The sequence below is a fragment of the Oncorhynchus gorbuscha genome, linkage group LG23 (genome assembly GCF_021184085.1).
Source record: "Oncorhynchus gorbuscha isolate QuinsamMale2020 ecotype Even-year linkage group LG23, OgorEven_v1.0, whole genome shotgun sequence".
Classification (NCBI taxonomy): Eukaryota; Metazoa; Chordata; class Actinopteri; order Salmoniformes; family Salmonidae; genus Oncorhynchus; species Oncorhynchus gorbuscha.
The window spans coordinates 4,844,994-4,872,154 of record NC_060195.1 but is presented as its reverse complement, the minus strand read 5'-3'; the positions used below and the strand labels follow the sequence as shown (position 1 = coordinate 4,872,154).

Sequence of the window (27,161 nt, the reverse complement as noted above, 5' to 3'; positions counted from 1 at the left end):
GGTAGGGGGGGGGGGATAGAGAGGAGACAAGGTTAGCCAGTGCTTGAGGTAGAAGTTGTCCTCTTAAACCACAGCTCCAGGATCAGATAACTATCTCCCAGGATAACTTTGGGAACATTATACAGTAGAAACATATAGATGCATCCCAAATGACCCGTGGTGAAAAGTAGTGCACTATTATCGGCATTAGGGTGCAATTTGGGAGCACATTATATCTGACCCCAGATCAGCAGTTAGAGACAACCTGTATTTCCACCTGTCATGTTTCCCACCACCACCCTCACTGATCAGAGGGACACCGAGTTCATATGATCCTATGTGTCTGGCTTTAGCCAATGTCTCAGGCTACATCCCCAATGGCCTCCTATTCCCTATATAGTGCACTACTTTTGACTAGGGCACATAGGTCAAGAAGGCCTAAGGCTCTGGGTCAAAAGTAGTGCAACTATAATAGGGAATAGGTTGGTGTTTGGGCTGCAGCCTGAGTGTTACTGTACTGTATCTGAAGGTTGGGAATACCTGGCTCTCTAGGAATGCTTGGGAAACCTCCTGTAAAAGGGAAAAGGGAGAGAGGGAACTTGAATGTTAATAGTTGGAACTGTAGAAGTCAAGTGCAACATGATGGAGCCTCGGGGTAAAGGTTTCAGAGCAGGACAAGGTCGCAGCCGGGTGACTGTTGTACATCCAGCAGATTGACCATGTGGTGAACAGGGTATAACTGAATAACATGCAGCAGATTGACCATGTGGTGAACAGGGTATAACTGAATAACATGCAGCAGATTGACCATGTGGTGAACAGGGTATAACTGAATAACATGCAGCAGATTGACCATGTGGTGAACTGGGTATACCATGCAGCAGATTGACCATGTGGTGAACAGGGTATACCATGCAGCAGATTGACCATGTGGTGAACAGGGTATAACTGAATAACATGCAGCAGATTGACCATGTGGTGAACAGGGTATAACTGAATAACATGCAGCAGATTGACCATGTGGTGAACTGGGTATACCATGCAGCAGATTGACCATGTGGTGAACAGGGTATACCATGCAGCAGATTGACCATGTGGTGAACAGGGTATAACTGAATAACATGCAGCAGATTGACCATGTGGTGAACAGGGCATAACATGCAGCAGATTGACCATGTGGTGAACAGGGTATACCATGCAGCAGATTGACCATGTGGTGAACAGGGTATAACTGAATAACATGCAGCAGATTGACAATGTGGTGAACAGGGTATGAACAGTACCAGGGTTGTGCTCCAAATGGTACCTAATTCCATACATATTTTGCCCTCAGAACAGCCTCAATTAAAAATCGGGGAACGGACTCTACAAGGTGCAGAGGCATAAAAATGGCCAACATCCCGAGGTATTCCTTTAAGCCAGTAATTAAACTACTGGGAGAAGTGACGGTATTTTGGGACACTAGTCTCTTAACAAGAAAACAGGAAAAAGAAAAAAGGGAAGCCTTTATATAAAATGTTTGTGTCCAAAATGACACCCTATTTTCTATTTAGTGCACTACTTTTAACCAGAGCCCTATGAGCCCTGGTCAAAAAGTAGTGGTGTCACTACAGAGAATAGGGTGTCGTTTGGGACTTTTATAATACTGTTATTATTTCTTTCATCTTATTTATTTATTCTGCATCAAACACCGGCTGTAAATCATTAGTTAATGGGAAGCTATTTATTGGGTTATTAAGTTTAAATTCAGCTATTCAATGAGGCCAGGAAAGATTAAATTACAGTTTTGCTTTGAAATTGACAAAAGCAACCTGTGGATAAATTCAGAGCAAATTTATAACTGAAAGGAGGATGAAACTTGTATTTAAAAAATATATATATATGACTCACTAAAGAGTAAAAGATATTTGTTCAGTTTGGTTGGGTTGAGCGTCTGCTAAATGACTTAAATGTAAATGTAAGTGGCACCCTATTCCCTATGTAGTACACTACTATAGACCAGAGCCCTATTCCCTATGTAGTACACTACTATAGACCAGAGCCCTATTCCCTATGTAGTACACTACTATAGACCAGAGCCCTATTCCCTATATAGTACACTACTATAGACCAGAGCCCTATTCCCTATATAGTGCACTACTTTAGACCAGAGCCCTATTCCCTATGTAGTACACTACTTTAGACCAGAGATATGACTTCTCATATCAAGGAAGGAAATCTAGGTGAAAATATTACCTTCGTTATTAAATGTTGAGTTGTTTCAAAAAAGGTCAGACTGTCTACTTTAACACACCGACACAAATGGCCCCCTATTCCCTATGTAGTACACTACTTTAGACCAGAGCCCTATTCCCTATGTAGTACACTACTTTAGACCAGAGATATGACTTCTCATATCAAGGAAGGAAATCTAGGTGAAAATATTACCTTCGTTATTAAATGTTGAGTTGTTTCAAAAAAGGTCAGACTGTCTACTTTAACACACCGACACAAATGGCCCCCTATTCCCTATGTAGTGCACTACTTTAGACCAGAGCCCTATTCCCTATATAGTGCACTACTATAGACCAGAGCCCTATTCCCCATGTAGTACACTACTTTAGACCACAGTAGTATGGGCTCTGGTCAAAAGAGGGGCACTATATACGAAATAGGGTGCCATTTGGAACATTTTCCTAGGTTACCATGAGGTAACAGAATGTAGATGAACCCCTAGGTTACCATGAGGTAACGGAATGTAGATGAACCCCTAGGTTACCATGAGGTAAGAGAATGTAGATGAACCCCTAGGTTACCATGAGGTAAGAGAATGTAGATGAACCCCTAGGTTACCATGAGGTAACAGAATGTAGATGAACCCCTAGGTTACTATGAGGTAACAGAATGTAGATGAACCCCTAGGTTACTATGAGGTAACAGAATGTAGATGAACCCCTAGGTTACCATGAGGTAACAGAATGTAGATGAACCCCTAGGTTACTATGAGGTAACAGAATGTAGATGAACCCCTAGGTTACCATGAGGTAAGAGAATGTAGATGAACCCCTAGGTTACCATGAGGTAACAGAATGTAGATGAACCCCTAGGTTACCATGAGGTTACTGAAAGCTAGACTAATGTAGATGGAAGTTAGATGTTTTGTATTGGAGCACATTTACATGGTAGGTTATCTAACGTGATAATAATTTTTAAAATGAATGTATCGGTTCCCACTTAATTTACAGTGTTCTTTATTGATAATTTGGTACCAGGTAGTTAGCAATTTGGCAAAATTAATTACAATAATGGGTTTCCCATTTCCCAGGCTAACAAGGCAGATCAATGCGTTACCCATTTCCCAGGCTAACAAGGCAGATCAGTGCGTGACCCATTTCCCAGGCAGATTAATGCGTTACCCATTTCCCAGGCTAACAAGGCAGATCAATCGGTTTCCCATTTCCCAGGCTAACAAGGCAGATCAATGCGTTACCCATTTCCCAGGCTAACAAGGCAGATCAAAGTGGTAGCCATTTCTTATCAATCAGCGTTAATTCTCACACACAGTTCTCTAAAACAGATGGAACAGTAGAGAGAAGGCCAGGTGCGAGTCAGAAGAGCCCCGGGTGGGATTTGAACCCATGCCTACTGTTATGCGTGTACCGCGGTCAGCGGCTCTAGAACCAGGACACAGCATGTAGTGTTAGTATCACAGTGTAAAGCTAGACTACACAGCATGTATAGTGTTCGTAACACAGTGTAAAGCTAGACTACACAGCATGTAGTGTTATTAACACAGTGTAAAGCTAGACTACACAGCATGTATAGTGTTATTAACACAGTGTAAAGCTAGACTACACAGCACGTATAGTGTAATTAACACAGTGTAAAGCTAGACTACAGAGCATGTATAGTGTAATTAACACAGTGTAAAGCTAGACTACACAGCATGTATAGTGTAATTAACACAGTGTAAAGCTAGACTACACAGCATGTAGTGTTATTAACACAGTGTAAAGCTAGACTACACAGCATGTAGTGTTATTAACACAGTGTAAAGCTAGACTACACAGCATGTAGTGTTATTAACACAGTGTAAAGCTAGACTACACAGCATGTATAGTGTAATTAACACAGTGTAAAGCTAGACTACACAGCATGTATAGTGTAATTAACACAGTGTAAAGCTAGACTACACAGCATGTAGTGTTATTAACACAGTGTACAGCTAGACTACACAGCATGTAGTGTTCGTAACACAGTTGGCCACATGTATGTATAGTGTAAGTAACAATAAATAATTTAAAAAATGAAAAGCTGAAATGTCTTGAGTCAATATGTATTCAACCCCGTTGTTATTACAAGCCGAAATAAGTTCAGGAGTAAAAATGTGCTTAACTCACATAATAAGTTGCATGGACTCACTCTGTACGCAATAATAGTGTTTAACAACTACTTAATCCGTGTACCCTAGACATACAATTATCTGTAAGGTCCCTCAGGCGAGCAGTGAATATCAAACAGATTCAACCACAAAGACCAGGGAGGTTTTCCAAGGCCTCACAAAGAAGGGCACTCATTGGTAGAGGGGTAAAAATTAGGAAAAAGCAGACCTTGAATATCCCTTTGAGCATGGTGAAGTTATTAATTCTACTTTGGATGGTGTATCAATGCACCCAGTCACTATAAAGATATACAGGCATCAAACCCAACTCAGCTGCCGGAGAGGAAGAAAACCACTCGGGAATTTCACCATGAGGCCAATAATGACTAAAACAGTTAAGAGTAAACAGTCCCGAGCAGTGCAGCAGTTTAAGGCACTGAATCGCAGTGTTGCAGTGCCATCAAAGCCTGGTACTCGTATCACAACCAGCAGTGACCGGGAGTCCGATAGATAGCACAATTGGCCCAGTGTCGTCCAGGTTAGGGGAGGGTTTGGCCGGGGGCGCTTTACTTGGCTCATCGCGCTCTAATGACTCCTTGTGACGGGTCTGCAAGCTGACTTGGTCGTCAGTTGATCGGTGTCTCCTAGCGTCCAGGTTAATCGGGCACCTGCAAGCTGACTTGGTCGTCAGTTGATCGGTGTCTCCTAGCGTCCAGGTTAATCGGGCACCTGCAAGCTGACTTGGTCGTCAGTTGATCTGTGTTTCCTAGCGTTCAATCGAGTGGGTGTTAAGACACATGACTGGACCTTCACCTCTCCGATCCCGTTGGGGAGTTACAGCGATGAGACAAGATCGTAAATGAATATCACGAAATTGGGGAGAAAAGGGAGGTACAAAATATAAATATATTATTAAAAAAACAGTTAAGAGGTTAATGGCTGTGATAGGAGAAAACCGAGGCTGAATCAGAAAACATTTCAAAACATGCATCCTGTTTGCAGGAAGGCACTAAAGTAAAACTGCAAAAACAAAATTGACAAAGAAATTAACTTTATGTCCTGAAACCCTAGTGTAATGTATAGGGCAAATCCAACAGAGTTCCACTTCATAAGAATGGTGGTGGCTGCATCATGTTATGGGTATGCTCATCAGCATTAAGGATTGGGGAGTTGTTTAGGATGAAAATAAACAATAGATTTAAGCACAGGCAGTCTGCTTTCCAACAAACACTTCCTTTCAGCAGGACAACAACCTAAAACACAAGGCCAAATATACACTGTTGCTTACCAAGACGACATTGAATGTTCCAGTGGCCTAGTTATAGTTTTGACTTAAATTGGCTTGACTATCTATGGCAAGACTTGAAAATGGCTGTCAAGCAATGATCAACAAGCAACTTGACGGAGGTCGAAGAATTTAAAAAAATAATAATGTGCAAATAATGTACAATCCAGGTGTGCAAAACTCTTAAGAGACTTACCTGGCTCTAACCACTAGACTACACATGTAAAGTGTTAGTAACAAAGCACATCAGTTCTTACCCCAGAGACCACGAGCTCTCCTCCCAGGTTCTGGACCTCTGCTTTGACCTTACTACAGATGTTGAGCTGGTGGCAGTACAGAGCAATACGCTGCAGGTAGGCCAACAGGTCCTGCTTACAGGCCGAGTCTGGACACTGGAGAGACCGAGAGAGAGAGATGGGGTTAGACTAGGACATACAGGCAGTCTGGACACTGGAGAGACCGAGAGAGAGAGAGAGAGAGAGAGAGGGTTAGACTAGGACATAAAGGCAGTCTGGACACTGGAGAGACAGAGAGAGAGACAGAGAGAGAGGGTTAGACTAGGACATAAAGGCAGTCTGGACACTGGAGAGACCGAGAGAGAGAGATGGGGTTAGACTAGAACATACAGGCAGAGTCTGGACACTGGAGAGACAGAGAGAGAGAGGGTTAGACTAGGACATAAAGGCAGTCTGGACACTGGAGAGAACGAGAGAGAGAGAGACAGACAGAGAGAGAGGGTTAGACTAGGACATAAAGGCAGTCTGGACACTGGAGAGACCGAGAGAGAGAGAGAGATGGGGTTAGATTAGGACATAAAGGCAGTCTGGACACTGGAGAGACCGAGAGAGAGAGAGACAGAGAGAGACCGAGAGAGAGAGAGACAGAGAGAGAGAGAGAGAGAGAGAGAGAGGGTTAGACTAGGACATAAAGGCAGTCTGGACACTGGAGAGACCGAGAGAGAGAGATGGGGTTAGACTAGAACATACAGGCAGAGTCTGGACACTGGAGAGACAGAGAGAGAGAGGGTTAGACTAGGACATAAAGGCAGTCTGGACACTGGAGAGACCGAGAGAGAGAGAGAGAGAGAGAGAGAGAGAGAGGGTTAGACTAGGACATAAAGGTAGTCTGGACACTGGAGAGACCGAGAGAGAGAGAGAGATGGGGTTAGACTAGGACATAAAGGCAGTCTGGACACTGGAGAGACCGAGAGAGAGAGATGGGGTTAGACTAGAACATACAGGCAGAGTCTGGACACTGGAGAGACAGAGAGAGAGAGGGTTAGACTAGGATATAAAGGCAGTCTGGACACTGGAGAGACCGAGAGAGAGAGAGAGACAGAGAGAGACAGAGAGAGAGGGTTAGACTAGGACATAAAGGCAGTCTGTGGTGGTAGTGGTGGCATTGATAGTAATGGTTGTAGTGGTAATGGTGGTGGCAGTGATAGTAATGGTTGTAGTGGTAATGGTGGTGGCAGTGATAGTAATGGTGGTGGCAGTGATAGTAATGGTTGTAGTGGTAATGGTGGTGGCAGTGATAGTAATGGTTGTAGTGGTAATGGTGGTGGCAGTGATAGTAATGGTTGTAGTGGTAATGGTGGTGGCAGTGATAGTAATGGTTATAGTGGTAATGGTGGTGGCAGTGATAGTAATGGTTGTAGTGGTAATGGTGGTGGCAGTGATAGTAATGGTTGTAGTGGTAGTGGTGGTGGCAGTGATAGTAATGGTTGTAGTGGTAATGGTAGTGGTTGTAGTGGTAGTGGTGGTGGCTGTGATAGTAATGGTTGTAGTGGTAGTGGTGGTGGCAGTGATAGTAATGGTTGTAGTAGTAATGGTGGTGGCAGTGATAGTAATGGTTGTAGTGGTAGTGGTGGTGGCAGTGATAGTAATGGTTGTAGTGGTAATGGTGGTGGCAGTGATAGTAATGGTTGTAGTGGTAATGGTGGTGGCAGTGATAGTAATGGTTGTAGTGGTAATGGTGGTGGCAGTGATAGTAATGGTTGTAGTGGTAATGGTGGTGGCAGTGATAGTAATGGTTGTAGTGGTAATGGTGGTGGCATTGATAGTAATGGTTGTAGTGGTAATGGTGGTGGCATTGATAGTAATGGTTGTAGTGGTAATGGTGGTGGCAGTGATAGTAATGGTTGTAGTGGTAATGGTAGTAGTTGTGATAAAGGTAGTGGTGGTGGCAGTATTAGTAATGGTTGTAGTGGTAATGGTGGTGGCAGTGATAGTAATGGTTGTAGTGGTAATGGTAGTGGTGGTGGTAAAGGTAGTGGTGGTGGCAGTGATAGTAATGGTTGTAGTGGTAATGGTGGTGGCAGTGATAGTAATGGTGGTGGCAGTGATAGTAATGGTTGTAGTGGTAATGGTGGTGGCAGTGATAGTAATGGTTGTAGTGGTAGTGGTGGTGGCAGTGATAGTAATCGTTGTAGTGGTAATGGTAGTAGTTGTGGTAAAGGTAGTGGTGGTGGCAGTATTAGTAATGGTTGTAGTGGTAATGGTGGTGGCAGTGATAGTAATGGTTGTAGTGGTAAGGGTAGTGGTGGTGGTAAAGGTAGTGGTGGTGGCAGTAATAGTAATGGTTGTGGTGGTGGTAAAGGTAGTGGTGGTGGCAGTAATAGTAATCGTGGTAGTGGCAGTAATAGTAATCGTTGTAGTGGCAGTGGCAGTAATAGTAATCGTTGTAGTGGCAGTGGCAGTAATAGTAATGGTTCTAGTGGTAATGGTGGTGGCAGTGATAGTAATGGTTGTAGTGGTAATGGTGGTGGCAGTGATAGTAATGGTTGTAGTGGTAATGGTGGTGGCAGTGATAGTAATGGTTCTAGTGGTAATGGTGGTGGCAGTGATAGTAATGGTTGTAGTGGTAATGGTGGTGGCAGTGATAGTAATGGTTGTAGTGGTAATGGTGGTGGCAGTGAAAGTAATGGTTGTAGTGGTAGTGGTGGTGGCAGTGATAGTAATGGTTGTAGTGGTAATGGTAGTAGTTGTGGTAAAGGTAGTGGTGGGACAAAACTAAGTGGTAAGTTCAGGAGAGAACTGTTTCTGTGTTGACACATTGTTTGCTGACTTAGGCCTACAACATAGTTACAATGCCATTTTACAATCCCACATTGGAAACATTTCACTTTTGTAAAAAAAAAATATATATAATAGTTTTGTTTCTGTGTTCTATTATCACGGTTGGCTAAACAGGAAACAGCAGACACCGCAATGCACCATGTGATGGCTGGTCTCAGCTTGAACAGGGTATTACTTACTCTCCTCCCTCCCTTCATCCATCTACCTTCCTCCTCCTCCTCTCCCTCTCCCTCTCCTCCATCCTCCTCCTCCATCTACCTTCCTCCTCCGCTCCCTCTCCTCCATCCATCTACCTTCCTCCTCCGCTCCCTCTCTTCCATCCATCTACCTTCCTCCTCCCTCTCCCTCTCTTCCATCCATCTACCTTCCTCCTCCTACGCCCTCTCCTCCTACGCCCTCCCCTCCTACGCCCTTCCCTCCTACGCCCTCCCCTCCTACGCCCTCCCCTCCTACGCCCTCCCTCCATTCTATGACCTCCTTCCTCTCTCCTCCCTGTCCTTGCGCTCCTATCCTTCCTCTCCCTCTTTTCTCTCTTCAGAAGCATTGCCAGGTCTTTCTGAGAGCCCTCTGCTAACTTAACTTCCCTCCTGCTCACCTGCTTCTAAACTGACAAATGGAAAAAAAATGTTGCTCTGAAATTAGCATAAGTACATGTTTTGCAGACAAAGAAATGACAGTGGATAAATAACCACTATTCCCGTCGGAAGAGCACAAACAAGGAGTGGGAGGACGGATACCATGTCTAGAGTTAAAATCCAAAATGGCACTATATTCCCTACAGAGTGGATTTTAAGAATAGTGAACTCATATATATATATATATATATATAGTACACTGGGTCTGTCAGTATACATCACTGAGATAAAGTACACTTGGTTCGTCAGTATACATCACTGAGATAAAGTACACTGGGTATAGGCTTTTAGATTTGGGTATGTCATTTTAGGAGGAAATTGAAAATAAGGGGTCTTCCCTTAAGAAGTTTTAATGTTACTGTATACAGGCCCATGTTCCTACTGTTACTGTATACAGGCCCATGTTCCTACTGTTACTGTATACGGGCCCATGTTCCTACTGTTACTGTAAACGGGCCCATGTTCCTACTGTTACTGTAAACGGGCCCATGTTCCTACTGTTACTGTATACAGGCCCATGTTCCTACTGTTACTGTATACAGGCCCATGTTCCTACTGTTACTGTAAACGGGCCCATGTTCCTACTGTTACTGTAAACGGGCCCATGTTCCTACTGTATGTACGGGCCCATGTTCCTACTGTTACCCCCATGTTCCTACTGTATACGGGCCCATGTTCCTACTGTTACTGTATACAGGCCCATGTTCCTACTGTTACTGTTCCTACTGTTACTGGGCCCATGTTCCTACTGTTACTGTATACGGGCCCATGTTCCTACTGTTACTGTATACTGTATACTGTATACAGGCCCATGTTCCTACTGTTACTGTATACGGGCCCATGTTCCTACTGTTACTGTATACGGGTTCCCATGTTCCTGTTACTGTATACTGTATACAGGCCCATGTTCCTACTGTTGTACTGTTCCTACTGTACGGGCCCATGTTCCTACTGTGTTCCTACTGTTACGGGCCCATGTTCCTACTGTTATACGGGCCCATGTTCCTACTGTTACTGTATACAGGCCCATGTTCCTACCCATGTTCCTACTGTTACTGTATACGGTTCCTACTGTTACCCATGTTCCTACTGTTACTGTTACTGTTCCTGTTATACAGGGCCCATGTTCCTACTGTTACTGTATACGGTTACCCATGTTCCTACTGTTACTGTTCCTATACAGGCCCATGTTCCTACTGTTACTGTATACTACTGTTACTGTATACAGTTACTGCCCATGTTCCTACTGTTACTGTATACAGGCCCATGTTCCTACTGTTACTGTATACAGGCCCATGTTCCTACTGTTACTGTATACAGGCCCATGTTCCTACTGTTACTGTATACAGGCCCATGTTCCTACTGTTACTGTTCCTACTGTTACTGGGCCCATGTTCCTACTGTTACTGTATACAGGCCCATGTTCCTACTGTTACTGTATACGGGCCCATGTTCCTACTGTTACTGTATACATGTTCCTACCCATGTTCCTACTGTTACTGTATACAGGCCCATGTTCCTACTGTTACTGTAACTGTTACTGGGCCCATGTTCCTACTGTTACTGTATACCCATGTTCCTACTGTTACTGTATACAGCCCATGTTCCTACTGTTACTGTATGTTCCTACTGTTACTGGGCCCATGTTCCTACTGTTACTGTATACGGGCCCATGTTCCTACTGTTACTGTATACAGGCCCATGTTCCTACTGTTACTGTATACAGGCCCATGTTCCTACTGTTACTGTATACGGCCCATGTTCCTACTGTATGTACGGCCCATGTTCCTACTGTTACTGTATACGGGCCCATGTTCCTACTGTTACTGTATACGGCCCATGTTCCTACTGTTACTGTATACAGGCCCATGTTCCTACTGTATACTGTTCCTACTGGCCCATGTTCCTACTGTTACTGTATACAGGCCCATGTTCCTACTGTTACTGTAACTGTTACTGGGCCCATGTTCCTACTGTTACTGTATACAGGGCCCATGTTCCTACTGTTACTGTATACGGGCCCATGTTCCTACTGTTACTGTATACAGGCCCATGTTCCTACTGTTACTGTTACTGTTCCTATACAGGCCCCCATGTTCCTACTTGTACTGTTCCTACTGTTACTGTATACGGGCCCATGTTCCTACTGTTACTGTATACAGGCCCATGTTCCTACTGGGGCCCATGTTCCTACTGTTACTGTTATGTTCCTACTGTTACTGTATACGGGCCCATGTTCCTACTGTTACTGTATGTTCCTACTGTTACTGTATACCCCATGTTCCTACTGTTACTGTATACGGGCCCATGTTCCTCCTGTTACTGTATATGTTCCTACTGGGCCCATGTTCCTCTGTTACTGTATACGGGCCCATGTTCCTACTACTGTTCCACTGTATACGGGCCCATGTTCTACTCTGTTCCTACTGTTACTGTAAATGTTCCTACTGTTACTGTTACTGTATATATTGGCCCATGTTCCCTGTTATTTCCTCCTGTTACTGTTAATATTCATGTAATGTTCCTAGTAGATTCCTCCTGTTATACGGGCCCATGTTCCTCAACAATTTGACAACACAGTGTTCCTACACAAATTTCCTAGGCGGCAAACTGGTATGGATATGTCCTCCTGTTACTGTTTCTACTGTTACTGTAAATTATCCACTGTAACTGTATATATTGTAAACAGCCATTCCCCTATACTACTGTTAATATTCATGTAATTGTTACAGTAGATCCTGTATACCAGGGGCACTCAACAATTTGACAACACAGTGACACAAATTTCCTAGGCGGCAAAGGTCTGGTATGGATCAACATGGTTGCATCAACATGGTTGAATAACGTCTTTGTCTCTTTCTGTCTGCTTGTCCCGAGGTTCCGCAGAGGATATTTGGATTGATGTCATTAGGGAAGACGCGGCCTTGTGTATTTGCATATAACCACGCGAGTGGAATAGACGGGGCACTAATAGAGGTGGACGATGCTGAGAGAGACAGAGAGAGACAGAGAGAGACAGAGAGAGACAGAGAGAGAGAGAGACAGAGAGAGACAGAGAGAGACAGAGAGAGAGAGAGAGAGAGAGAGAGAGAGAGAGAGAGACAGAGAGAGAGAGAGAGAGAGAGAGAGAGAGAGAGAGAGAGAGAGAGAGAGAGAGAGAGAGAGAGAGAGAGAGAGAGAGAGAGAGAGAGAGAGAGAGAGAGAGAGAGAGATGTATATCGATATACATCCTTGTCCTATTCTGCCTCTCTCTCCAACACCCACTGCCCTATATTCCCTATATTCTGCCTCTCTCTCCAACACCCACTGCCCTATATTCCCTATATTCTGCCTCTCTCTCCAACACCCACTGCCCTATATTCCCTATATTCTGCCTCTCTCTCCAACACCCACTGCCCTATATTCCCTATATTCTGCCTCTCTCTCCAACACCCACTGCCCTATATTCCCTATATTCTGCCTCTCTCTCCAACACCCACTGCCCTATATTCCCTATATTCTGCCTCTCTCTCCAACACCCACTGCCCTATATTCCCTATATTCTGCCTCTCTCTCCAACACCCACTGCCCTATATTCCCTATATTCTGCCTCTCTCTCCAACACCCACTGCCCTATATTCCCTATAAGCAGTCCTGGTTAATACGCCTGGTTGGGTCAGGCTTGCCCGTTAGCCAGCCTGGTTGGGTCAGGCTTGCCCGTTAGCCAGCCTGGTTGGGTCAGGCTTGCCCGTTAGCCAGCCTGGTTGGGTCAGGCTTGCCCGTTAGCCAGCCTGGTTGGGTCAGGCTTGCCCGTTAGCCAGCCTGGTTGGGTCAGGCTTGCCCGTTAGCCAGCCTGGTTGGGTCAGGCTTGCCCGTTAGCCAGCCTGGTTGGGTCAGGCTTGCCCGTTAGCCAGCCTGGTTGGGTCAGGCTTGCCCGTTAGCCAGCCTGGTTGGGTCAGGCTGCCCGTTAGCCAGCCTGGTTGGGTCAGGCCTGGTTGGGTCAGTTAGCCAGCCTGGTTGGGTCAGGCTGCCCGTTAGCCAGCCTGGTTGGGTCAGGCTGCCCGTTAGCCAGCCTGGTTGGGTCAGGCTGCCCGTTAGCCAGCCTGGTTGGGTCAGGCTGCCCGTTAGCCAGCCTGGTTGGGTCAGGCTGCCCGTTAGCCAGCCTGGTTGGGTCAGGCTGCCCGTTAGCCTGGTTGGGTCAGGCTGCCCGTTAGCCTGGTTTAGCGTGGATGGGTCAGGCTGCGCGTTAGCCTGGTTTAGCTGCCCGTGGATGGGTCAGGCTGCCCGTTAGCCTGGTTTAGCGTGGATGGGTCAGGCTGAGCGTTAGCCTGGTTTAGCGTGGATGGGTCAGGCTGAGCGTTAGCCTGGTTTAGCGTGGATGGGTCAGGCTGAGCGTTAGCCTGGTTTAGCGTGGATGGGTCAGGCTGAGCGTTAGCCTGGTTTAGCGTGGATGGGTCAGGCTGAGCGTTAGCCTGGTTTAGCATGGATGGGTCTGGCTGAGTTTTAGAATGGTTTAGCCTGGGTCTGGAAGAGAGCTGGTCTGGTTCTCAAGCCGAAGGTGAGTCAGTCCTGGCACATCCCCTCTGATCTAGTCGACAGTAGAAATACATGAAAAGCCTTGGCTGTTGGCAGAGTGCTGAACAAAAAAAAAAAAAAGATTCATTAATGGTATTCATACACGCATGCACACACGGCCTTGGAGAGAGACAATCTCTGCCACAAACATGCGCACCCGACACACACAAACGCGAGAATGGACTGACGAACGCCCACACACACCTGCACGGTGCCCATCTGCTGTCTTTAATGAATAACAGTGATATCCTTCAAAAAAGGTATTACTCTGTGATTGACATTGACAGGCATCCCCTGCTGGAGCCCAGCATGAAAGATCTATGGGGGCAGCTTACATTAAATATCAAAACAGTAGTTGTATCTAAATGCAAGAGGTAGGCTGCTCATTAGAACATTATGAGAGACGTCTCTCTGGCTGTGAAACCAGATAACACGCCGTTCTCTAAATGTAGTGCAGTGCTTTTGACCCGGGCCAAGAGGAATCCTCATGAAGGCTCAGGTCAAAAAGGGAATAGGCTACACATGCTACAACGCTAAGCTAGCTGACAGACTGTAGCTGCCTTCCATCCAGCCTCATTATACAGAGCCAGCGTGTGTGTGCGTGCATCCGTGTGCGTGTGTGTAGGCTGTTCCACAAAAAAGGATAAAAATACTTAGCTTTACACACCTGACGAACGACGGGAATGAGAAAACAGTGGGGATAAGAGAAGCAATTTCCCCCAAAAAGGAAAATAAATAAGAAAAGGATGAGGGTGTTGGAGAGAGAGAGAGAGCGCGAGAGCGATGTGGAATGCTTGATGCGGGTGATTAATATTTAACATGACCCCTAGCATAACAAGGTCAGAGCAGGAGAACTGCAGCCTATTGCTACACATAACAAGGACTCTGCTAACATTAGGTAGGAAGAGTAATGGAACAATCTAAACGTCAATCATGAACAGCTGTTACATCTACACTGATTGGCTGAACGCAAGAAGCTAGGCTACATATTTAACCTTGTAGCGTGTATAAACTGATTGTCTGAACGCTACTAAGCTAGGCTACATATTTAACCTTGTAGGGTGTATAAACTGATTGGCTGAACGCAAGAAGCTAGGCTACATATTTAACCTTGTAGCGTGTATAAACTGATTGTCTGAACGCTACGAAGCTAGGCTACATATTTAACCTTGTAGCGTGTATGAACTGATTGTCTGAACCCTACGAAGCTAGGCTACATATTTAACCTTGTAGCGTGTATAAACTGATTGGCTGAATGCTACGAAGCTAGGCTAAATTCAAACAAGGCTACGACAAACTGACGTCTAAATAAACATGTTCACTTCCTGCTGTGTTCCTGGGTAACAGGCAGAGGAAACACCAGTCCCAGATGTTCTGTTCCTGCTATATTCCTGGGTAACAGGCAGAGGCCACAGATACCATGTGTTGCGCATGGTGATCTGAGGCTTGTGTGCGGCTGCTCGGCCATGGAAACTCATTTCATGAAGCTCCCGACGAACAGTTCCTGTGCCGACATTGCTTCCAGAGGCAAGTTTGGAACTCGGCAATGACTATTGCAACAGAGGACAGCGGTCACATTCTGTGAGCTTGTGTGGCCTACCACATCTTGAGACATTGTTACTCTTCGACGTTTCCACTGTACAGTAACAACACTTAGTTGACCGAGGCAGCTCAAGCAGGGTGGACATTTGACAAACTGACCAGTTGGAAAGTGGGCAATCTTATGATAGTGCCACGTTGAAAGTCACGGAGCTCTTCAAGTAAGGACATTCTACTGCCAACATTTGTCTATGGAGAATGCATGGCGGTGTGCTCGATTGTATACACCTGTAAGCGACGAGTGTGGCTGAAATAGAATCCACTAATTTGAATACTTTTGTATATACAGAGCATCTACCTAAACCCATCTATCATCTAGATATCCTAGTCTACCTCTCCGTTAATAAACAACGAACGATGCGTTAATATACATAAACTCCTGGCCCGTGTAGCTCAGTTGGTAGAGCATGGCGCTTTGTAACGGCAGGGTTGTGGGTTCGATTCCCACGGGAGGACCAGTATGAAAATGTCTGCACTCACTACTGTAAGTCGCTCTGGAAAAAACCATCTGCTAAATTACAAACATTTAAACTTGGTCTCTGCATTAATATTTGGCATAATATGCATCTGTTCTACGCTGGCCTCGTCTTTTTTTAGCTCTTGTGGAGTCCCAGGAAAAGCTAGTCTCAGGAGACCACATATTTATTGTGCCTTGAGGGGTTAGGTCTTAGTGCAGTGTCTGTGACCTTGAGGGGTTAGGGGTTAGGTCTTAGTGCAGTGTCTGTGACCTTGAGCGGTTGGGGGTTAGGTCTTAGTGCAGTGTCTGTGACCTTGAGGGGTTGGGGGTTAGGTCTTAGTGCAGCATCTGTGACCTTGAGCGGTTGGGGGTTAGGTCTTAGTGCAGCATCTGTGACCTTGAGCGGTTGGGGGTTAGGTCTTAGTGCAGCGTCTGTGACTTTGAGGGGTTAGGTCTTAGTGCAGCGTCTGTGACCTTGAGGGGTTAGGTCTTAGTGCAGTGTCTGTGACCTTGAGGGGTTAGGTCTTAGTGCAGTGTCTGTGACCTTGAGGGGTTAGGTCTTAGTGCAGTGTCTGTGACCTTGAGCGGTTAGGGGTTAGGTCTAGTCCGTGTGAGGCAGACTCGGCCACATTTGTCACGTGTGTAAGCCGGACAGATGGTTGTCGATGCGGTGCTGTCACGACGTTATTTCCTATTCGCTCTCTTTACCTCTGTGTTGCGCCAGGGTTGTTTTGGCTTGTCAAGCCCGCTGCAAAGTGGAGACGATTGGCAGAATCTTCCCAGGTGTCGATGTTGATGGTGAAGGACTCGTCTTGCTTGCAGATATCTCTACAGCGTAAGCTGCCAGTTGGTCTCTTTCCAGAGGACAATTCTGGGGCAGAGAATGTCCTTCTGGATTGGTCCGTCATCCATCCGATGGGAGTGGCAGAGGAAGTGAAGACGTCGTTGCCTCAGGAGAGAATGTACGTGCTCACTACAGGACTGCGGTTGCGTGTGATCCTGTCCTTCCAAGGTGATGCCCAGTATTCACCTCAGGCAGCGCAGGTGGAAGTTGCTTAGCCTTCACACTTGGTGTGAGCGTGCTGGTGACAGGGTGCACCTTTGTGTGGACGGTGAGTTTGTGCCATGCTCTAGATCAGTGGTCACCAACAAGCCGACAGCGATCGGCAGAGGTGTGAGACAAAGTCACTATTATTCCAGGCACAAGCACAAGGTCCGAGGCTCTAGTCGCATTCCAAGTAGAACGGGTCAAGAGTCAAGTCGTACATTCTAAGAGAAAGTTTAGTCTCAAGTAAAAAATAAATAATCTATACAAGCAGTAACTTTTTCCAACTACAAATCTTTGTCTATTTATTGATGCGACCAGACAGCCCTCATTTTGTCTACAACACATATTGATGATATAGGTGTAAAATGGAGCCTTTGTATCAGTAATAAAAGGCTTAAATCAGCAGAAGACAAGTCAGGCTCAGAGTGGACATTTATTTATTTACCTTTATTTAACTAGGCAAGTCAGTTAAGAACAAATTCTTATTTTCAATGATGGCCTAGGAACAGTGGGTTAACTGCCTGTTCAGGGGCAGAACGACAGATTTGTACCGTGTCAGCTCGGGGGTTTGAACTTACAACCTTTCGGTTAGTAGTCCAACACTACCCACCAGGCTACACAGGTCTTGATGACCCAATGGTTGAACGTGCCACTGTCAGATAATAAAAAAATACACAAGTAGATTCATCAAATATACACAAGGCAATAGCCCCCCCAAAAAATAAATAGCCTCTGTATCAGGCCCTGCCCCCATCTGAACACATACAGGTAGAGGACAAGACTGCACAGCCTCCCCTTGAGAAAACCAAATGGAATCAGTACATAATCAAACAGAAGCACTTGCCACTCACCCCGGACCACCCAATTGGCAATTACAACCAATAAAGCTGGTTCTACAATGTAAAAGGCCATTTAACCCCACCCCCCTTCCATTGTCACATTTGTCTTAATTATATTTCATCACCATTCATAAAATGGAACAATGTTATCTTATTCAATATATTGACACGTAGTAGCCTGTTTCTATGCGCACGGAGGCCCGCAATCTCCTATTACACACAACCGGAATGACAGACCTCACAAAACACACAGAACTCCGACATAACCCAGGAAATATGAACAAAGATATGAATAAAGAAAAATATACATTGAATTAAATAACCAGAATTTCTACCTCATGAGTCTGGTGAACGTCTACGTGCCCGATAAACTCCTGGGCCCACTCAGGAGGGTAAGAAATGCTAAATGAACCGTTTTACAACGGCTTGGCGGGAATGAATACACCCCAGTCTCACGGGAGAAAGGAGAGCAGGGACCGTGGGAGGCAGGACCCTCTGCTGCTCTGCTCTCTCTCCCTCTGTAGAGACCATTCGATGCAGGTAGACCTACCATCAGTCCAGGCAAATAAAAATAGAAAATAATTTTCAATATAAGCTCAGTTTTGCCTCGCAAGTGATACAACTGATTGATTTTATCAAAGTCGGAGTTTTTAAATATAATATGGTCTGAGAACAATAATTGTCAGGCCAGGCATATAGCCACTATGTCGTGATAATTAGACCAGGCATATAGCCACTATGTCGTGATAATTAGACCAGGCATATAGCCACTATGTCGTGATAATTAGACCAGGCATATAGCCACTATGTCGTGATAATTAGACCAGGCATATAGCCACTATGTCGTGATAATTAGACCAGGCATATAGCCACTATGTCGTGATAATTAGGCACCAGGCATAATTAGCCACTATGTATGTCGTGATAATTAGACCAGGCATATAGCCACTATGTCGTGATAATTAGACCAGGCATATAGCCACTATGTCGTGATAATTAGACCAGGCATATAGCCACTATGTCGTGATAATTAGACCAGGCATATAGCCACTATGTCGTGATAATTAGACCAGGCATATAGCCACTATGTCGTGATAATTAGACCAGGCATATAGCCACTATGTCGATAATTAGACCAGGCATATAGCCACTATGTCGTGATAATTAGACCAGGCATATAGCCACTATGTCGTGATAATTAGACCAGGCATATAGCCACTATGTCGTGATAATTAGACCAGGCATATAGCCACTATGTCGTGATAATTAGACCAGGCATATAGCCACTATAATTAGACCAGGCATATAGCCACTATGTCGTGATAATTAGACCAGGCATATAGATAATTAGACCAGGCATATAGCCACTATGTCGTGATAATTAGACCAGGCATATAGCCACTATGTCGTGATAATTAGACCAGGCATATAGCCACTATGTCGTGATAATTAGACCAGGCATATAGCCACTATGTCGTGATAATTAGACCAGGCATATAGCCACTATGTCGTGATAATTAGACCAGGCATATAGCCACTATGTCGTGATAATTAGACCAGGCATATAGCCACTATGTCGTGATAATTAGACCAGGCATATAGCCACTATGTCGTGATAATTAGACCAGGCATATAGCCACTATGTCGTGATAATTAGACCAGGCATATAGCCACTATGTCGTGATAATTAGACCAGGCATATAGCCACTATGTCGTGATAATTAGACCAGGCATATAGCCACTATGTCGTGATAATTAGACCAGGCATATAGCCACTGTGTCGTGATAATTAGACCAGGCATATAGCCACTATGTCGTGATAATGTATTAAAGAATGCAACGTGGGCTTGTGACCACTGGACTGGATCTAAGCTTAGAGGTTGATTTTCAGATACGGCTGCTGAGCTCGGCGTCAAGTGGACAGGTTGCTGTCATCTTTCAGTGTATAGTTGTTAAATGGAAATGGAAGGGGGCTTGTTCAATGCCCTTTCCCAGTGGTTTTGGTTTTCTTCAAGCTGAAGTCCTAGCATGTTAGGGTCAATGAGGGTTTGTAGCTCTTGGCAAATGGGGGTCGCAATGACTGCGTTGTATGCGTGTAACATATCCCAGATGAGGAGCAGTCGCATCTTTGTTTTAGCTTTTAAGTGAGCGACTAGTTTCCCCGTCCATTCTTGTAGATGTCCCAAAGGCTTTTCCGGAAGAGGAGGGAAAAATAATATCCCCTACAAGTTTGGTGCCAGCACACAACCTTTCTTAATGCTGAAGGAGTCCGATGTGGACACGTCAAACTGGTTGGTTCATTGCATGTTGGTGTGGAAGGACTGAAGAATTACAGAGGAAGTTTTTTTGGAGGGGGGAGGGGGTGGGTGTGGCACATCCTATCCCATTGGACCACCTTAAAGAGACCACTCCCATTAGGTTTTCTAATGGGAGTGGTCTAATGGGATAATTCATTCTGCAATTGTCTCAAGAGGGAAGATCATGTCTGTGGTGGGTGTTTCTGCGCTGAACCCTGACTGTGACTCCCGGCTAAAGTTCTCTCTCTTAGGATCTGGTGTGTATTCAGTGCAAAGTTGACCAGTGATGCTGAGTAGGAAGATGCCGCAGTAGTTAGAATCACTCCCGTCTTGTTTGTTGTTGTTGTTGTTGTTGTACAGGGTGACAACACTGGCATTCCTATTGTCCTGAGGGACAGTACTATCCTGCCAGCACAAACAGAGGAGCTTGTGGAGTTCCCACACTCCCATCACTTTCTCTTCTTCACTGGCTGGGCTTGCTTTTTGACGCCGTCGTACCTGCCTCTGACGTTGTCCGCGTCCGCAGATGATCGATGTCCTTGCAGAGCAGCAGCCAATAGCACAGCGTCGTCTTGAGGCTTGTTTCTTCTTCACCGCTCTACGGTCTTTTCGTTTCGGGTGGTAAACTTGAAGTTGTTGAGGGCAATGCCCTTTTCTTCTAGGATGTGTTTCAGTTCCAGTGGCTTCAAACCAGTCTGACCATCTCAGCGTTTTGCCAAAAAGCTGTGAACTCCGTGCTGTGGATGGTGTCTCAGATTGTCCCATTTCTGCTGGGCAGAGTAGGGTAAGAGGGAGAGGGAACGCTGCAGTCGATGCTGTCAGGGCTCTATTTGTTGGTTTGGCATCTCTTGTGTGTAGAATCTACAGCGCCACGAGGGTCTGTGTCGCGGTGAAAACTGCGGGTTTGGAGGACGCCTCAGATCGGCTCATCGTGGATCAGATCCATTGACTTGGGTGTCTTACAGGAAGTACGAGTTGTTGATGCATAGATTGTGGATTGGGCAGAACTTGAGATGCTGACCATTCTCATTTATCTTACCAACGTCATAGTGTCCCAAGCTGGAGGGCCAGGAGTCTTGGTCTGCCAAGCTGGAGGGCCAGGAATCTTGGTCTTCCAAGCTGGAGGGCCAGGAGTCTTGGTCTGCCAAGCTGGAGGGCCAGGAGTCTTGGTCTGCCAAGCTGGAGGGCCAGGAGTCTTGGTCTGCCAAGCTGGAGGGCCAGGAGTCTTGGTCTGCCAAGCTGGAGGGCCAGGAGTCTTGGTCTGCCAAGCTGGAGGGCCAGGAGTCTTGGTCTGCCAAGCTGGAGGGCCAGGAGTCTTGGTCTGCCAAGCTGGAGGGCCAGGAGTATTGGTCTGCCAAGCTGGAGGGCCAGGAGTATTGGTCTGCCAAGCTGGAGGGCCAGGAGTATTGGTCTGCCAAGCTGGAGGGCCAGGAGTCTTGGTCTGCCAAGCTGGAGGGCCAGGAGTCTTGGTCTGCCAAGCTGGAGGGCCAGGAGTCTTGGTCTGCCAAGCTGGAGGGCCAGGAGTCTTGGTCTGCCAAGCTGGAGGGCCAGGAGTCTTGGTCTGCCAAGCTGGAGGGCCAGGAGTATTGGTCTGCCAAGCTGGAGGGCCAGGAGTATTGGTCTGCCAAGCTGGAGGGCCAGGAGTAATGGTCTGCCAAGCTGGAGGGCCAGGAGTCTTGGTCTGCGCCGACTCTTGCACTGAAGTCACCAACCAAGTAGATGTTCCCAATGGTCGACTTTGAGTTCATCAAATAACTTGTTTTTCGTTTCTTGAGGGGAGTGTTGGGGCGTACATACACCAGGTGGACAGGTACCATGGTAGTGTTCAGGCTCAGGGCTAGGATTTTCTTATAACCATTGCTCCTAACAGGCCGTTCCTGACAGCAAAACCTACACCATATTCTCTGGTTTCCTCAAGGGTGCTTTCCCCGACAGAAAAATGTCAAGTCCTTTTCTCTCAAGGAGCCCGATGAGTGAAGTTGGATTTATTGTTGGGGTGGCAGGTAGCCTATTGGTTAGAGCGTTGGGCCAGTAACCAGCAGGTAGTCTAGTGGTTAGAACGTTGGGCCAGTAACCAGCAGGTAGCCTAGTGGTTTGAGCGTTGGACCAGTAACTAGCAGGTAGCCTAGCGGTTAGAGCGTTGGGCCAGTAACCAAAAGGTTGCTGGATTGAATCTCCGAGCTGACAGGGTAAAAAAAAAAAAAAATTATAATAATTGGTCGTTCTGCCCCTGAACAAGGCCCGCTGTTCCGTCATTGTAAATAAAATAAAATTCTTAAACTGACTTGCCTAGTTAAAGAAAAAATATATATATACTGTAAGGAGAAAATTTCAATTTCCCTTCATGCACCAAATGAAACAGGTAAACTGTGGGGGAACAACATTTGACTCGGGGCTGTCCACATTGAGGGGGGGGGGGGGGGTAGCTGTCCAGTGAAAATCTAGGCATCTCTCCCACTGTAGGGGGCATTGGCTCCCATCTCCAAGCCAATTGATAAAGGGCTTAGAAACCAGTAACTGCTGACCTCCCGTGTTGCATTTTCACAGCACAAAAAGCCTGGGCATGGTGTCCCTGTGTTGCCCAGGCAACAGGGCTCCCCCCTCTCAGCCTCCCTGGCCTGATCCAAAGCAATCGTTTATTCAGACCCATAACAATTCAATCTTGTTGAAGAAGAAGTGAAAGCAGTCTCTTACTCTAGTCCTATATTATTATTTATGCATGTCATTACAATGATGAAGATAAGAAGGAAAACGCATTTCAACTAACTGTTGAAAGCGAGGAAGAAATGAAGAGAGAAAGAAATGAGAGAGAGAAAGGCAGTAATACCAACACCACACAGCATTAGGTGATATATCAAAACGGAATGCCACACTACTAATGCCACACTACTAATTATAAAAATGTGAAACAGGCCCTATTTTATTAAAACGTTTACATCTAACATCATTTACATCTTGCCAGCCTATAATTTTAACTATATAATTTTAATTTTAACTTAGGCCGCATGTTCTCTCTCCCAGCGTCTAGGTTTGAACGAGGTGCACTATTATCCCAGCACATTATAATACAGTCCACACACAAAAAAAAAAGATGACTGTAGCTTGTTCAATGTATTTGCCCAGGAGAGCAGACATCTACAGCCCTTTGTGATTTCCCTGACATGTGTAACATGCAGAAGCCTATCATATTGGATAAGGGAACAATCATTTTGGGCTTGAACCTCGAAATGTATTTGCAGGGCTCATCTGGTTTAGGTTTCCACGGAGATCAAAGCTCTAATCAAATCTAGACATGCTTTAGAATGACACTTCATGTTTTTGGAGGGAAAAAAGTGATTTATTCTCGGGATGGAACATTTGGAAGATACTGGAAAAATGTTAAACCTTGTGTGTTATATACTGTCTGGGATAGAGAGGGCTGTGTGTTATATACTGTCTGGGATGGAGAGGGCTGTGTGTTATATACTGTCTGGGATGGAGAAGAGGGGGATGGAGGAGAGGGGGATGGAGGAGAGGGGGATGGAGAAGAGGGGGATGGAGAAGAGGGGGATGGAGGGGGGGATGGAGAAGAGGGGGATGGAGGAGAGGGGGATGAGGAGAGGGGGATGAGGAGATGGGGATGAGGAGATGGGGATGGAGGAGAGGGGGATGAGGAGAGGGGGATGAGGAGAGGGGGATGAGGAGAGGGGGATGAGGAGAGGGGGATGAGGAGAGGGGGATGAGGAGAGGGGGATGAGGAGAGGGGGATGGAGGAGAGGGGGATGAGGAGAGGGGATGGAGGAGAGGGGGATGGAGGAGAGGGGGATGGAGGAGAGGGGGATGGAGGAGAGGGGGATGGAGGAGAGGGGGATGGAGGAGAGGGGATGGAGGAGAGGGGGATGGAGGAGAGGAGGATAGAGGAGACATGGGGTGGTGGAGAGGGGGATAGAGGAGAAGGGGATAGAGAAGAGGGGGATGGAGGAGAAGGGGATAGAGAAGAGGGGGATGGAGGAGACATGGGGAAGAGAAGCAAGACAGGAGGATAGAAAGAGATTGAGAGAGTGCTCGATGGTGAGACATGGATCAGTGTGTAATCTACCTGGTCTGCGATGGTGCGGCCCAGTTTATCCATCCTGGATCCAGCCTCAGCAATCTTCTTCGCAGCACTGATGACATCAGAGGTATTCTTCAACGGACCTTTACCCCTGGGAACACAGGACACACACATCAGTCTGCTGTTCACACACACACACCTCTCCAATGGACCTTTACCCCTGGGAACACACACACACACACATCAGTCTGCTGTTCATACACACACACACACATCAGTCTGCTGTTCATACACACACACACACATCAGTCTGCTGTTCATACACACACACACACATCAGTCTGCTGTTCACACACACACACCAGTCTGCTGTTCATACACACACACACACACACATCAGTCTGCTGTTCATACATACACACACACACATCAGTCTGCTGTTCATACACACACACACACATCAGTCTGCTGTTCATACACACCACATCAGTCTGCTGTTCATACACACCCACATCAGTCTGCTGTTCATACACACCAGTGGCACTCGTGCCGTTTAAGATGAGGGAGGGTGATTCGATTTTTAATGACCATGGCCTTAATCCTGTGTCTGTCATTCATACGACTGTCATTCATATTCCATTCACCAAGTTCAATGTAACATTGATAGGTTTAGGCTACTACATGATATTCTAATTGTCCCTATACCCATCATGAGGTTGCTACAAAACTAGACTATGATTGAAAGTTTACCACGTAGGTGCACACAGGTCGAGAGAAATGTTAGTATTTTAATTTTAATTTTATTTTATTTAACCAGGTAGACTAGTTGCGAACAAGTTCTCATATACAACTGTGACCTTCTTTCTGTACAGCACTTTGAGATATCAGCTGATGTACGAAGGGCTATATAAATACATTTGATTTGATTTGACCTGGCCAAGATAAAGCAAAGCAGTGCGACAAAAACAAAAGAGTTACACATGGAATAAAAAAACATACAGTCAATAACATAATAGAAAAGTCTATACACAGTGTGTGCAAATGACGTGAGGTAGTAAGGCAATAAATAGGCCATAGTAGCAAAGTAATTACCAATTTAGCAGATTAACACCGGAGTGATAAATGTGCAGATGATGTGCAAGTAGAAATACTGGAAACACTGGTGTGCAAAAGAGCAGCAAAGTAAATAAAACAATATGGGGATGAGGTAGATTGGATGGACTATTTACAGATGGGCTATTTACAGATGGGGATGCACAGATAGCTGATGCTTAAAGGGGACAGTGACACATTCGATCCCGCCTATACACACTGGATTTGCCTGTATCTAGCTAATCTAGAGTGTAATCATTACCCTAATAGTTTCAAAATCAGAGTTTCTATTATTGGACACATTCCGGAAGGATTATCACGGTTTTGTTCCAATTGCTTCCGGTTAATAAACATTTTTCAACAGAATCAGTAGAATGAATTACAGGTTGACCGATTATGATTTTTCAACGCCGATACCGATTATTGGAGGACCAAAAAAAGCCGATACCGATTAAAATTGGACGATTTAAAAATACTTTTTTTTGTAATAATGACAATTACAACAATACTGAATGAACACTTATTTTAACTTAATATAATACATCAATAAAATCAATTTAGCCTCAAATAAATAATGAAACATGTTCAATTTGGTTTAAATAATGCAAAAACAAAGTGTTGGAGAAGAAAGTAAAAGTGCAATATGTGCCATGTAAGAAAGCTCCTTGCTCAGAACATGAGAACATATGAAAGCTGGTGGTTCCTTTTAACATGAGTCTTCAATATTCCCAGTTAAGAAGTTTTAGGTTGTAGTTATTATAGGACTATTTCCCTCTATACCATTTGTATTTCATTAACCTTTGACTATTGGATGTTCTTATAGGCACTTTAGTATTGCCAGTGTAACAGTATAGCTTCCATCCCTCTCCTCGCTCCTACCTGGGCTCGAACCAGGAACACAACGACAACAGCCACCCTCGAAGCAGCGTTACCCATGCAGATCAAGGGGAACAACTACTCCAAGTCTGAGCGAGTGACGTTTGAAACGCTATTAGCGCGCACCCCACTAACTAGCCAGCCATTTCACATCGGTTACACCAGCCTAATCTCAGGAGTTGATAGGCTTGAAGTCATAAACAGCTGCTGGCAAACGCAAGAAAGTGCTGTTTGAATGAATGCTTATGAGCATAATGGTGCCTACCACCACTCAGTCAGACTGCTCTATCAAATCATAGACTTAATTATAACATAATAACACACAGAAATACGAGCCTTCGGTCATTAATATGTCCGAATCCGGAAACGATCATGTCGAAAACAAGACATTTATTCTGTTCGTGAAATACGGAACCGTTCCGTATTTTATCTAACGGGTGGCATCCATCAGTCTAAATATTCCTGTTACATTGTACTACCTTCAATGTTATGTTATAATTACGTACAATTCTGGCAAATTAGTTAGCAATGAGCCAGGCTGCCCAAACTGTTGCATATACCCTGACTCTGCGTGCAATTAAACGCAAGAGAATTGACATTTCACCTGGTTAATATTGCCTGCTAACCTGGATTTCTTTTAGCTAAATATGGAGGTTTAAAAATATATACTTCTGTGTATTGATTTTAAGAAACGCATTGATGTTTATGGTTAGGTACACGGTGGAGCAACGATACGCAGCGCATTGATTATATGCAACACAGGACACGCTAGATAAACTAGTAATATCAACCATGTGTAGTTATAACTAGTGATTATGATTGATTGATAGTTTGATTTTTATAAGTAGCTAGCAACTTACCTTGGCTTACTGCATTCGCGTAACAGGTGTGCAATGTAATCAGGTGGTTAGAGCATTGGACTACTTAACTGGAAGGTTGCAAGATTGAATCCCGAGCTGACAAGGTAAAAATATGTCGTTCTGCCCCTGAACGAGGCAGTTAACCCACTGTTCCTAGGCTGTCATTGAAA

At 45.3% G+C, this 27,161-nt stretch overlaps 1 protein-coding gene across 5 annotated transcripts in view; it reads right to left on the bottom strand.

The window, feature by feature from the left end:
* The window catches only part of LOC124010999 (catenin alpha-1), a 233,760-nt gene that overhangs the window by 1,378 nt on the left and 205,221 nt on the right, over window positions 1-27,161 (bottom strand). For 4 of the 5 annotated variants that reach the window (XM_046323885.1, XM_046323884.1, XM_046323887.1 and 1 more), the window contains 3 exons: window positions 24,209-24,314; window positions 5,882-6,016; window positions 520-549 (listed from right to left, as the gene is read on the bottom strand). In XM_046323885.1, the coding sequence (XP_046179841.1) occupies window positions 520-549; window positions 5,882-6,016; window positions 24,209-24,314 (271 nt within the window). The remainder of the gene's footprint in view (window positions 1-519; window positions 550-5,881; window positions 6,017-24,208; window positions 24,315-27,161) is intronic. The other variant, XM_046323886.1, reaches the window with a different exon arrangement.